Source organism: Theobroma umbraticum, unplaced genomic scaffold (assembly GCF_002168275.2).
Source record: "Theobroma umbraticum cultivar Fairchild unplaced genomic scaffold, ASM216827v3 scaffold_55.0, whole genome shotgun sequence".
Lineage (NCBI taxonomy): Eukaryota > Viridiplantae > Streptophyta > Magnoliopsida > Malvales > Malvaceae > Theobroma > Theobroma umbraticum.
This window is the reverse complement of record NW_018397270.1, coordinates 3,843,375-3,857,479: the sequence shown is the minus strand read 5'-3', so window position 1 is coordinate 3,857,479 and position 14,105 is coordinate 3,843,375. Positions and strand designations below refer to the sequence as shown.

Genomic DNA, 14,105 nt, shown 5'->3' with positions numbered 1-14,105 from the left:
TCCTTGGAATCTCTTCTAAGCCTTTGGTTATTATCCTTGGATTTTGCACCCATGTCTTCAGGTTTTAGATTCTGCTCTGCCAATCAATGTAAAGGAGGAAGAAAGCAGCAAACTGAGCCAGGAAGATTCATGGACAAATTTTCGTTTCATTTTAAACAGGAGGGGTGCACCAGTTTTGGGAAGGTAAGCATAGAATCAGTTATGGTGACTTTGTACGTTATTCTCAAGAACAATCAGCCATGCACCCTGTAATGGCATTTAGTCAAAATGAAAATGAAAATTTTTTTATATATAATTTAGTGGCTAAGTATATCATAAGGTTAGGTAAGGGTTTAAAGTAGCAAATAAAGATATTAATTGTACCATGTTTTTTCTTGCTCTTTTGGATGAATAAAAGATTTTAACATCCAAAAATAAAATATTATCACTTATGTTCTAAAGTCACATAATCTAAAACCCAACATGAAATTCAGGATTAGAACTTCAAATGATCAAGACCTGATTAATCGACGTTATCCCAAAATGATTTGAATTTAAATTTATTCTAAAATATGAAACTATGGTTTCAATTTCAAATTATTCAAAATTTTTCTTGCTTTTTTTCAAGGTTTTGAATTTTTTTAAATAAAAAAATAATGTCATAAAAATTTAAATAACTAAAATTTTTTTCACTCAACAATGAAGGGTTGCAACGTGTCCTCCACCATAGAAATTCAAACTAGTATTCAATAATTAATATTTTACATGTGACATTCAGCTAAACAAATAATTAACTTAATGGTTCCCATAAGAATAAATAACTTAATGGTGACAGCTGTTGGAGTGAACTGATACAAGGAATTAATTGTTCTCAAATGTGTAATTTTTCCTTTTTCAAATTAAAGGAAAGAAAAACCTTAACATCCATTTTCTTATGGCGTTGGTCTTGAGCCTCATGTTTATTGGGCCTTAATTCATGTGGGCGTAGTCCATAATGACTAATTAATGGGTTTTCTTTTTTTTTTTCTTGTTTGCAATAATAAGGTTTCAAATTAGTTCACATTCTTATTAGGTACGATTCTTAAAAAAATTCTTAAATTATTTAAAAAATTTAAATAAGTTTTTACCTTTTCTATTATGTTTGATGAAGTCTTTATATTTTTAATTTAAATCAAACAGATTTTTATAATTAATAGTTGATTAACTGTCATTAATCGAAATATCATTTATTATTTTTTGTTCACGTGGCGTTGACGTAGAGTATGAAAATATCACGTGACTAGGTCATCATGTCACATAGTTAAGTATGTAACGTGACCATTTACTATGATATATAATACTATGTGGTATAAAAAAGATAAGTAACATTTTGATTGACGACAATTAATCAAACTTTAATCATAAGAGCTTATTTAATTTAAAATAAAAAGATAAAAACTTTGATCTAATATAATAAAAAGATAAGAGTTTATTAAAATTTTTGTGAATAGTTCAAGTGTTTTTTAAGCTACTGTGTCTTCTGTTATTAACTTTTTGCATTCAGAAGTAAAACAGTAAAAATTATGTTTGAATACAGAAGTAAACAAAATTTTTGAACAATTGTGCACAAAATATATAACTTTTAGATAATAAAATGCATGATTTTACTTTTACATAAACTAATTATATTTTATTTGGTGTTACATTTTAGTTATTTGTTAATTTTAAAACAAATATGATATTGTTTTTTTTTGTTATTTTCTTCCCTTTTGCTTGGTTTGTTTTTCATAACCCTAATATTCATATATAATACCTAAAAGGTAAACAAATAATAATGAAAGTAATGATAAATGTGAGTGCTTTAGTTGTGTATGCATCTTTTTTTTTTGTTGGAGTCCATCTTCAACCACTAAAATAAAGAACAAATCCTTTATTTCTCTTTTTTGTTCCACTAAAAATACCTTTATCATTATTAATTTTCATGTTAATTATCATTCAACAACTAATTAATGATTATTATGGACTAGGTTTGATAGATATGATTTAAAGATTCTTCATATCTTCTACACTAGCTGACTTTCCTTCATTTAAAAAATGAAGAGAGAAAACTATTTATTACAGTTTAAGAACAAACGCAAGGTAGAGGCATGCACATGCAACTACTTTTCTCTTTTTATTTCTTTATATATATATATAATTGCACACACATGCTTTACAAAATTGAAAAAAAAAAGGAACACTAAATAACAAATTTATCACCAAGAATTTAAAGATATCATGACATGTCATGTGTCACATGGATCACATTAGCACAAATTAGTGTAGGATATTTATTATTTCAGAAAATGAGAACAGTATGGTTTAAAAGTTAGTTTATTTGTTCACACTTAATGATAATTTAATTTATAATTTTATTGAGTAAAATTAAGGTGTAATTCCTATGAGAACAGAACTAATTCATAGGATATTAATTGGAAAAAAAAAATCATAGAATGTCACATGCAAAAAGTTGAAATGAAAAGAGATGTAGGTGAAATTTATTATTATTACTATTATTATATATGCCCTTACCCAATGCCGGTGGATAATAAAAGTAAAACTTTTTAGGTCAACAGTCATAATAACTCAAATTGTTTTGCTAGAAATAGCCTTTAATAAGATTTTTGAATATATATGAAATAATTCATAACGAAAATATTCATAGTTGTTTTCATTAGCGGTGTAATTTTTATGGGAATAAAATTATTTATAGGGTATTAATTGAAGAAAAAAATCACAAAGTGTCTTACAAGAAAAGTTGAAATCACAAAAAAATATAAGTAGAATTTATTTTGTATATTTTAAATCCTTATTACACGATGATGGATAAAAACAAATAAGATTTTTGAGATCAACAGCCATAATAACTCATATTGATTTGTAAAAAATCGCATTTAATAAGTTATTTGAATTTATGAAATAATTTCTATGAGATTATGCATAGCTGTCTATATCATCAATAACTCATATCAATTGGGCACCTAAGCTTCATGTGAGTGGCTATTTCAATACCTAATAGTCAATTCATACCCTAGAAAGTTGGATGACATTTTTATTACAAGGAAAGCAAGAATAAATAAATCAATTAATTTCACAAACTTGGGAAGCATGCTAAACGTGACTCATTAAAAAAAGAAATAATCAATGAGGGTCATTCTATCTAACTTTTATGAAGGTCAATTAATTATTTTTTTTCTTGTATATATATATATATATATCATGAACATTGCTAGATCAAGCTTGACTTACGAAATCAATGGAAACATATGAATGTGAACATATCAACTATAATCCTAATGTGAATATGTTGTAGTAGTAATCTTATAGTTGTTCCATTAAACTTTCAATATGGTAGGAGATTTTACTAGTTAGGGAGCAATTAATGTGATCTAGATGTTTCATTTTCATAATTTTCCACTATAAGAATAATGGAAAATTAATCAAAATGATGCAAATTAAACTTAAAAATTCATATTATAAAATAACACTGATAAGACATGCTATCTATTAAATAAATACATTGCAATGTATAAGCTAAATTTATAATAAAATGAATCGAAACATCTAATTTAATGATAGATACATGTAATTATATGTTTAAAGAGTCATATTCAGATTTTCGTATCTGATTAAAAGAATATTGACTTCTTGCTTTTTCATGCTTTATATTTTTAAATGTTTGCTTTCATATTGAACAGCAAGGACGAATATTCATGCATCTAAGGTTATTTATTATTACCAATTTTTTTTATTGTTGTTTCTTTGTCTTTTCTCTCTTTCTAAACCTTTTCTTTCCTTTGTTTCCCCTTATCCTAAAATTCATTTCCCAAAATACCCTTACACTTAACCAAGTGAATGTCGAAAACAACCTCCTAGGTTGATATAAATGCATGGCATCTCAGCCTAAGAATGGCACCCTTTCTGCTTATTGCACTACTCCTAGTCTATCTCTCCACACTGCATAGCTTCAAAGCTAAGAAAATGGGGCATCCAGCTGAAGTGGAAGTCCTCAGCAAAGCCTTGTCAGGTTCTTCCTTTTCCTTCCTCCAAACTAATTTTATACTATCATATAGCTGGACTCCTTAGGTGCTGTTTACCTTTTGATGCCTTGGTATCATTAAATTTCTTTCTTGGTGGCATATGATAGTGAAACATAGTCACTGAAATTTATGAATTTATTTTTAATCTCTTTTCCCCTCATTTCTACCAAATTTAAAGCTTCAGTATCCTTTTTGTCCCTTTATTCCATTCAGCTTGATTAATTATAATGTCAAAGTTAATGTTATTATCATTTGGCATTATGGGCTTCAAAATGTCAATAATGGCTTTGAAAAGAGTAAAAATTATAAGATTTCTTACATTATTTGTTGACAAAATAATTACCAATTAATCATATCATTGGAGGTGGTAGGTTGGTTTTTACTTTGGAAAAAAAATTAAAAAAATTTTTCTTTATTCATTTAGGAATTGGAGTTGATGAGAAATCATTGGTATCAATATTGACAAAATCACACCATGAGCACAAGATATCCATCAGAAGAGGATGTTCCCAGTTGTTCTTTGAGGACGAACGCCAATTTGAGAGGTGGAATGATGATGCAATCAAGACTCTCAAAGGTGAATTCAAGCGTTTTAAGGTATATATATACACACTTCAAAGTTCTAGCTAGCTAGATTTATTTATGTGTATTCAACTTAATTACGATACCTTTGTCATCTCTTTCTCAGGCTTTTACATTCATAAAATTGTACTAGAGTCAAATTAATTTTATTTATTTATTTATTTATTTTGTGTTCAAAGAAGGTTCAAGGGGAAAGGAGGATTTGAGCCTTGAACTTTAATCAAGTCTTCATTGTTTAATTTTTCTCAACTAACATAATAAGGGCTGCTTATGCATCATACCATTCATCATATTTTAAGCATAGCATATGTTGCTTCATTTAACAAGTTCTGATGAATGCCAAGTCTATCAAAATGATATTTTCTTTTTCTCTATCAAATTTGGTTATTTTATTAACTGTCATAGAAATTAATTTAAAACCTTGACTAGAATAAAGGTATGACCAAAATTGATCGTAACAAGATTCTGTTGACATAAATACGTCTAAAAAAATGACATTGTAGATTAACAATAAAACCAATTTTAGATTCTAGTTGTAATACTCTTTTGTTTATGAAAAAAAAAATTAAAAATACCTACGGTTAATCATGGACAGTGCATATAGTTTGAAATTTTCTTTTCTCTTTTGTTTTAATTTTTTTCAGAATGCTGTGGTGCTTTCCCTCATGCATCCGTGGGAGAGGGATGCTCGTTTGTTGAAAAAGGCGTTGAAGAAAGGGCCACAGCAATATGGTGTTATAATAGAAATTGCATGTACCAGATCATCTGAGGAGCTGCTGGGAGCAAGAAAGGCTTACCATTCCCTCTTTGAACGCTCAATCGAGGAAGATCTTGCTGCCCACATTAAGGGCAGTGAGCGCAAGGTTTGCAGCATATTTAATTACCTAAGCCTTTCACTTTGGATTATCTAAGCCTCTTTGGGGAAGTGGTTTTTGATTATTTTATTTGTTGTTTCAATAGCTCTTGGTGGCACTCGTGAGTGCTTATAGGTATGAAGGACCAAAGGTGAAGGGGGACACTGCAAAATCTGAGGCCAAAGCACTTTTGAATGCAATCAAGAATGCTGATAAGAGGAGATTAATCGAGGATGAGGAAGTCATTAGGATTCTTACAACAAGGAGCAAGCCTCATCTTAAGGAAGTCTATGAACAATTCAAAAAAATTTGTGGCAAAAGCATAACTGAGGTAACCTATAACATACATAACCCTTGGCAATATAAAACAATTGGCCTAAAACACTAACATTTGACTCTTCTATTGCTTTGTTTGGGATCTTGAAGCTGAGTTGTTCTTGAAAGAAACAATAGAATGCCTATGCACCCCTCATACATATTTCACCAAAGTAAGATCATTAAGGTTTTGTTTGATCAATATTTTCGTTATTTGTTTTGCTTTGAAAAAGTTAAAAGTAAAAAATAAATATATATTTAAATATTCAAGCAAGTAAATCTTTCAATTGATTATCTTTTTTTTTTTTTTAGGTTTTTGATACAGCTCTCAGAGTTGATGCGAATGAAGATGCCAAAAAAGCATTGACTCGATTGATTACAACCCAAGAAGCTGGAAATTTGAAGGAAGTCACTACTAAATATGCCCACAAGATAGAAGAGAGAGTGAAGGGAGCTTATAAGGATGTGTTGCTTGGGGTATTAGCAAGAGGGGAAATGAATGGACAAGTTTAAATTCAACTAAATGCCTTTAATTTTATATTTACAAATGCTTTTCTATTTAAAATTTGGTTGTTGTTGTTCATTGCCTGTATGTGTTGGCATATGTGGTTGTATAAGAGTTTTTTATGAGTATTTATTGTTGCTTTGATGATTCTTTAATAAATCAACATTTATTCTTCTTGGCAGCATCTGTTTGCCTTTTTCTCTGTATTGCTTTTATATTCATTTCAGCACTCATACATATAGAAATAGAAATTTCAAGATAATCTTCAAGAGAGGTTTTGCACTCATACATTTAATAAATGCTTGTGTCAAACAAAGTTACTACTCTGCACAATTATTATGGTGAATAAATAAATAGAAAAATATTTTTTATTCATTTAAATAAAAATTCAATAAAAAGAGAAGAATGAATATATTAGAATTTTATAATTGTTATATACGTCTAAGATTCAGTTGGATGGTAAATGAGAAGTTACCATCTCCTTAATTCATAAATTTAAAAATAAAATATATTTATGATCAACGAAGGGGGTTTTAAGAAAACATTATTTGTGATGAACTCAGAGACGAATCTTGATTCTTGGCAATGGGTTATAATTTTTTTCTTTAATTTCAAAAAAAAATTTAATATCATATCTTTTTAAATATAAAAAAAATATATTTATTAAATTAATTCAAATCAAATGTGAATAATATACTCTTAGTAATCAAATTTAATTTGCCGCCACTCTTGGGAATAACAATCTGCTTTGGTGATTTGAATGTGCCAAATTATATATTAAGGTAACTATTTTTTATTACCACTTTATTTAATTTAGCTTTATACTAATAGGAAACTTCAAATTCCATCTCATTTACTCCAAAATGTTACTTGTTCAAGGAAGCAACTAAATTAAAATTACATATATTATTGGAAATAATATTAGAAAATAAAGTTTAAATTTATTGTTGTAATCTGTGGTAGTTCAAATTTATTATTAATCTTTTAATTGGCTCAATTACATTATCTGATTTTTGGTTCAGAAAAAATGACGTGGTATAATGAAAATGCAAGAGGTTATGCAAAAATTGAAATTATTTTATTTTTGTAATGGTTTTGAAGGAAATATTATTGCTTGAGGACATGTGGAATTGGAGTTTTTTCTTTTGTCACGTTTTCTTCAAAAAAAAAATTAAATTATAAAACAACTTCCAACTGAATGTTTTATTAACTATTTCTTAACAAGATGATCAAACTTTGTTTCAAAATTAAAAGTACAGTAATAAAATTAAGTCAATTGAAAAATTAGTGATAAATTTGAACCAACCATAGAGCAAATAAGTGTACATTTGATGTACTATCGATATAGAATATTTATACGCTTTAACAAAACAATACTCAATTAAATTGTATGGATAAAAATTTAAAAATATTTCAAAATAAATATTTTTTTAAATTATGAATATTTATTTTGAAATATTTTTCAACAATCAGGCCAAATTCGCTTCAGAATTAAAAATATGATAGTAAAATTAAGCCAATTAAAAGCTAAAAGTTGATGTGGAAATTGAAAATGTCTGATTTTTCATAATGGATTTGAAGGGAATATTATGGACACATGGAATTGAAGGTTTTTCTTTTATCGTGTTATCTTCAAAATTAATTTTGAAATTATAAAACAACTCTCAAAGGAATATTTTATTAACTATTTCTCAACAATATGATCAAATATGTTTCAAAATTAAAAGAATATTAAAAATTATTTTAAATTATTTATAAATTTTTAATATAATATAATATAAATTTATATTTAATGTACTATTAAGTATAATACTTATACGATATTATTTAATAGAAGATTACTATTCAAAATAGATATTTTTTAAATTATAAATATTTATTTTAAAATTTTTTAATATTTAAATTTATTTATTAACTAAATGATAATATTTGATTATTTGAGAGATATAAAATCTTGACAGTATATTAAATATAAATTTTATAATATATTTTTATTTTTTATGTTATTTATTAGTTTTTAGAAAAGGAAAAAAAAACCTAATAATTTCCTAATTAATAGCTGTTAAAAAAGGACTTACAGACGCAATGTACCTATCCTTATCCAAAAGAATTATTTGAAAATCATTTGGAAAATAATTACAATTTTGAAAATAATAATCCTCTCTTTTTCAATCTGTAAGTCCTCTATCTTTCAGCTGGGCTTTTTCTTTTTCTTTTTCTCTTTTTTGCTTAAAAATATTGAGACTGACCTTTGATTTTTCATGCGATTTCCAATGATGGGTATTGTTCAAAATTTTCAATTTTTTTGATATGCTTTTGTTAGTTTTGTGTGATATATGATGATGGGTATTCATCAGAAAAAAAAAGAAAAACAGATTCTTTTTCTTTCATCGGCAAAATTTTGATTTTGCTCATTACCTTTCCGAGTTTATTGTTCTTAGATTAGTAGTTTCTGATTGTTAAAGTTTGATTTTTTTCTTTTGTTCTAAAGTTTGATGTTTGACCCATTTTTTATTAACTATTTCTCAACAATCAAATTCAATTGAAATATTAGAGGTAAATGTAATCCAACCATGGTAATTACTGAACGAAAACATCATAGAAATATGAGAAAGATGAATCAGAGATGCAAGGAAAACTTGTTTCAAAATTAAAAGTACAGTGTACTTGAATATTTGTTTCATTGATTAATGCATAGTCTAAAGAGTAAGGTTCGAATCCTTTTTTCTCTAATTATAAAAAAATATTAAAAATATAATAATAAAATTAAGTCAATTGAAATATTAGTGGTAAATTTGATCCAACCACAGTAATAACTAAACGAAATCATCACGGAATTGCTAATATAGGTATAGCTCTCTTTGTTGAAATGTGCAAATTTCTTTCTGAATTACATTGCTCTTTGTGGCACAGTATTGTCAAACTTTAAATGATAATAAACATTTTTTAAAAAAAATAAAACTTGCTTGTTTTATACCAGGAAAAATAAATGGCATGCACTGATGCTAATAAGTAGAAATCTCTTCTCTTAGTCTGCTAAAAAACTTCCTTCTATGCTATGGCCATGATTAAAGCAAAAATTCCCTGAAAGTTCATCTGAATAATTTACAGTATTAATGTGAGACACCTAGCCATAACTCAAGAGTATTAACCTTAAAGTTAATGATTTTGATGGGCCATTACCACAATAAAATAGTTGTGGCAGTGCTATACCTTAGAAGCAACAAGATAAACACATTGCCCTATTGCCTGGCGAATCTTCTAGTGCTACATCATATCTACAGCATTAATTAATGTGAGACACCTAACTATATCAGGAAAAAACTAAAGAGACTTGGTAAACTAATTTGTCTTGAACGCAATGATGTGAAGCCGGTGTTCTGCAATGTGAAGCTGAAGTTGTCAGGTTATAAGTTTTGGGATTTAAAGTTTAACTTCTCCCCTTCTATAGATTTTGCCAGTAAACTACATACATATATATATATGATGTAATTAAATTTTAGTTAATAATACATGGCAGAGCACAATGATGCAATGGATTCAAAAATTCTAGTGCCAAAGGAATCATATTTTGATTTTTCTACCGAAATCAGCAGCATTTAATAAATACAATAACACATTGAATACTACTCACTTCCATGCTTCTTTTTTGCATTACAATATTATTGAAGCATTGCAAACTAAATTCTACACTTGCAACTCCACTTCACGAGTTATATTTGCCATATATTCTGAACTTCCCCTAATTGAAACAATGCTTTCAGCATAAACAAGTAGCTGCGTTTTGTACTTAGGGATGTGGATTCCAAAATCTTGAAGCTCTCCTGTGCGGGGATTAAACATAGATAGTGTATTGTTTTCACTTTTAAGAAACAATTCTGCGTTCTTCCAAAATCCCAATGGCCTCCCAACTCTAAGAATAGGCCCAATTGTAAGTTGTTTGGTCCATAAATGTCCATTCAAGACCCATATGTCATAGCATTTTTCCATGCCTCTTATTGGATGAACAATCAGAGCAAGAGCTTCATTGAAGGAAGAAATATACCAAAAACACTCGGCCTTAGACATACCGAAATTCGGCAGGCGTGATGTCGAGAAAACTTCTTCAGCCATGTCGAAAGAAAGGATCAGATCACCACTATCACCAAACGCTAGCCAATGGCAAATTCCATTTATGTAATGGCAAATTCCGTTTATGTAAGTGATAAACAGATGATGAAGACCATAAAATAGGACCTTAGGATGAGGAATTTCTCTCCAAGAATCTGTACTTAGGCTGTATAAATGAATTTGATTTATATATTTGAACGAGATAATTCTCTCTTCATCGTGGACACGATTAATAACATTCACTAAAACCTTGTAGTCATTTGACTTATGATCAAACCCGAACCCCATGCAATGAAAATAAGTACTATCTACGGAAGGAGGAAGTGAGATAGTTGATTCAGGAAGAAGCTTAACTTCTCTCGTGCAAGGATTCCAAAGGGTAATCCTATAACCATCGTGCAAACAAAGCAAGCCATTACATACTCCGGACACTGTGAGTCGTGACCTACTACTTCTATAGACAGAGACAGGCAAATGGATATTTTCTTTGACTTTCAGATTAAACTCAACATCAGGTCCACCATGTTTCTTAATTTCTCTTTCAGTTGAAAGCAAGGAGAAGTTAGAGACTTTAAAATCCTTCAAGAGGAGATTGAGGTTGTTGTTTTTATAGTTGGTGATAAAATAGGCGGTTTGAAAAGAAGAGCACCAGGACTTGCAAATGCACTTGAATCTTACCAGGGATTTAACAGGAAGCCTCAAAAGAATTTCCATCACCAGTATTTCCGGCAATTCCTTGTCAATCATGGGCACCGACATGGAGCAATTCTTATCTGAAACAAAGGATTAAGACTTCAAAGGCAAGATCTCTGCGTCTGCAGCAACTCAAAGAATACGTCAACGACCAGCAAAGATATGCCTAACAAAGTTTATTCATGGAATTGTATTTAAATTTAAATACTCAATTTAATAAGTGTTTGTGTCTAACAAAGTTACTACTACTTTGCATAATCATTAGGTTGGTAAATAAATAAATAGAAAAATATATTTTTATTAATTTAAATAAATTTCATGAATATGTAAGAGCTTTATAAATATTTTATACAACAAAAATTGAATAGAATGTGATAAATGAGAGGTTTTAATTCCTAAATTTAAAAATAAAATATATTTGTGATCGGCGAATGGGGTTTTAAGAAAACATTGTCTCGGATGAACTCAGAGGCAAATCTTGATTCTTCGTAATTGGTCATAATTTTTATTCTCTTTAGTTTCAAAAATAAAAAATTTTAATATTATATATTTTAAATATAAAAAATATTTATCACTAAATTAAATATTCAAATCAAAAGTAAATAATATACCCTTATTAATCAAATTTAATTTGCTGGCACTTTTGGGAATAGCAATCTGCTTTGGTGGTTTGAATGTGCGAAATTATACATTAAGTTAACTGTTTTTCATTATCACTTGATTTAGTTTAGCTTTATACCACTAGGAAACTTCAAATTCCGTCTCATTTACTTCAAAATGTTACTTCTTCGAGGAAGCAATTAAATTAAAATTATATATATATTGGAAATAGTATTGGAAAATAAGGTCTAAATTTATTATTTTAATATGTAGGCAGTTTAAATTTATTATTAATCTCTTGATTGGCTCAACAAAATTAAAATGGAAGGGAATATTATCGCTTCAGGACACGTGGGATTAGAGATTTTTCTTAATTTTTTTTTAAATTATCAAACAACTTCCAACTGAATATTCTATTAACTATTTCTCAACAATACTATCATACTTGTTTCAACATTAAAATTATAGTAATAAAAATTTAGAATGCCTAAATTGAATAAAACTTAGAGATTAAATTAAACAAAAAAATAATTTTTTTTGAAGTTTAAGAGAAAAAAATATATTTAGCTCACTTTTCAGATTATCAAATATCTTTTCTTGTTGATATCATCTCAATAATACATATATTAATTAAAAATAAAATTAAATGGATTCATATATCAGTTTATTAATTTTGGACAAGCCGTATCAGTATTCTTACTATTAATACGTTTATATAGTGATTGGAGGATTGGGATATCTTCTCTAGAAAATTTCAAACTAAACAAAAATGAAAAAAGCAGAGAGTAACATTCACTATATTATTTTCTAAACAAAAAAAGAGAAATATAATTGTAAGAAAAATATAATTGTAAATAATCTAAATAAACTTGGATATATAGGTACGTAATTAAGCATATATTCCATTTTTCATAAAAAAAAAAGAAATTGAAATTCAAAGCATAAAGTACTATTTCAATCATATTGCATAAGAAATTCAACTTTTAGCAAAGGAAATCTAACAAAAATAGGAGACTGCTAGGAGAGACCTATGTTTATGTGGTTATCTCACAGAAACCTTAGTCTAAACGGTTGAAAGAGATGGTTCCTCGGTTGGATTTTTCTCTTCATTTTGAAAAATATTGAATTTAATAGAAAAATATAAAATAATGGAAGGTATTGTATTTACACTTAAATATTCAATTTAATAATAAAATTAATAATAAGTGTTTGTGTTAAAGAAAATTACAACAAGAAAACAATACATAGTGTTTGAGTCAAACAAGGTTAGCACTAAATAGAAAAATAATTTTGTTTATTAATTTAAATAAATTTCGTAAAAAAAAGAAGTATGCTAAATTATTGATTAATTTTTAATATAATATTATATAAATTTATATTTAATGTATCGTCCATATGTAATATTTATTAATATAGTATTATTTAATCACAAATTACTATTCAAAACAAATATACTTAAAAATTATAAATATTTATATTTTAATAATTATAAATATTTACGTTGAAATGTGCAAATTTCATTATGAATTACATTGCCCTCTGTAATGATCACCAAATGACCAAGTTGTGGCTTAGTATTGTCAAAATTTTAAACAAAGTGTGAGATGTGGATTCATGGAAGGATTTTGAAGGGTAATCCTATAACTATCGTGCAAACAAATCAAGTCGTTACATGGACGGAACTCAGTTATCCCATGGGCATATAGATATTCTCTTTAACTCCTCGGATCCACCATGTTTCTTAATTTTTGTTTCAATTGAAAACAAAGAGTAGTAAGGGACTTCGTCAAAATACCAGACAAGGAGATTGAGGTTGTTGTTTTTATGGTTGGTGATAAAATAGGAGGTTTGAAAAGAAGAACACCAGGATTTGGAAACACACTTGAATTTCATTAAGGATTTAACAGGAAGCATCAAAAGGATTTCCATCACTAGGGTTTTTGGCAATTCCTTGTTGGTAATTGGCATCAACATGGAGCAGTTCTTCATTCTTTATTTGAAACAAAGGATTAAGACTTGAAGACTTTAGCTCAAAGGATACATCAACAATCAACAAAGATCATGCGGCCAGGACAACTTTAAAACCCTCAACTCTAGGTTTGGGCTTTTGATTAAGCTAGTATATTATGTTGGTGAAAAATAAATAAAGAAAACCTTTTTATTAATTTAAATAAAAATTCCAAAAAAAGAGAAAAATGAATATATTAGAGCTTTATAATTATTGTATACAACTAAGATTTAAAAATAAAATAGATTTGTGATCAGTGAATGGGGTTTTAAGAAGTTATCATCTCATTAACACATAAATATAATAGATTTAGTAGAATTAAGTCCATTGAAATATTAGTGGTAAATTTGATCCAACCACACGAAATTGCTAGTATAGGTATAGCTCTCTTTGTTGAAATG

The 14,105-nt window shown here is 27.9% G+C and overlaps 2 protein-coding genes across 3 annotated transcripts; one reads left to right on the top strand and one right to left on the bottom strand.

The window, feature by feature from the left end:
- Positions 1-3,889: 3,889 nt before the first annotated feature.
- On the top strand, positions 3,890-6,421 carry LOC110426452 (annexin D4-like). 2 transcript variants are annotated; one of them, XM_089785265.1, is made up of 6 exons: positions 3,890-4,024; positions 4,462-4,634; positions 5,264-5,482; positions 5,580-5,803; positions 5,889-5,961; positions 6,101-6,421. In XM_089785265.1, the coding sequence occupies exons 1-6, from the start codon at positions 3,907-3,909 to the stop codon at positions 6,299-6,301; spliced, it is 1,008 nt and encodes a 335-aa protein (XP_089641391.1). In that variant the 5' UTR covers positions 3,890-3,906; the 3' UTR covers positions 6,302-6,421. The 2 variants fall into 2 exon arrangements, with proteins under 2 accessions (XP_089641391.1, XP_021297334.2); XM_021441659.2 differs by lacking the exon at positions 5,889-5,961 and having other exon boundaries at positions 3,891-4,024; positions 5,580-5,804.
- Positions 6,422-9,980: 3,559 nt separating this feature from the next.
- On the bottom strand, positions 9,981-11,162 carry LOC149526553 (F-box/kelch-repeat protein At3g06240-like). Its single transcript, XM_089785300.1, has one exon. The coding sequence runs from the start codon at positions 11,160-11,162 to the stop codon at positions 9,981-9,983; it is 1,182 nt and encodes a 393-aa protein (XP_089641426.1).
- Positions 11,163-14,105: the final 2,943 nt, after the last annotated feature.

What these genes read in the sequence shown, in the direction of transcription:
- LOC110426452 (XM_089785265.1), top strand. Translation starts at nt 3,907, where the DNA reads ATGGCACCCTTTCTGCTTATTGCACTACTCCTAGTCTATCTCTCCACA. An exon ending in GTGAATTCAAGCGTTTTAAG is followed by an intron (nt 4,635 to 5,263) that starts GTATATATATAC and finishes AATTTTTTTCAG; the next exon opens with AATGCTGTGGTGCTTTCCCT. An exon ending in CTCATACATATTTCACCAAA is followed by an intron (nt 5,962 to 6,100) that starts GTAAGATCATTA and finishes TTTTTTTTTTAG; the next exon opens with GTTTTTGATACAGCTCTCAG.
- LOC149526553 (XM_089785300.1), bottom strand. Translation starts at nt 11,162, where the DNA reads ATGTCGGTGCCCATGATTGACAAGGAATTGCCGGAAATACTGGTGATG.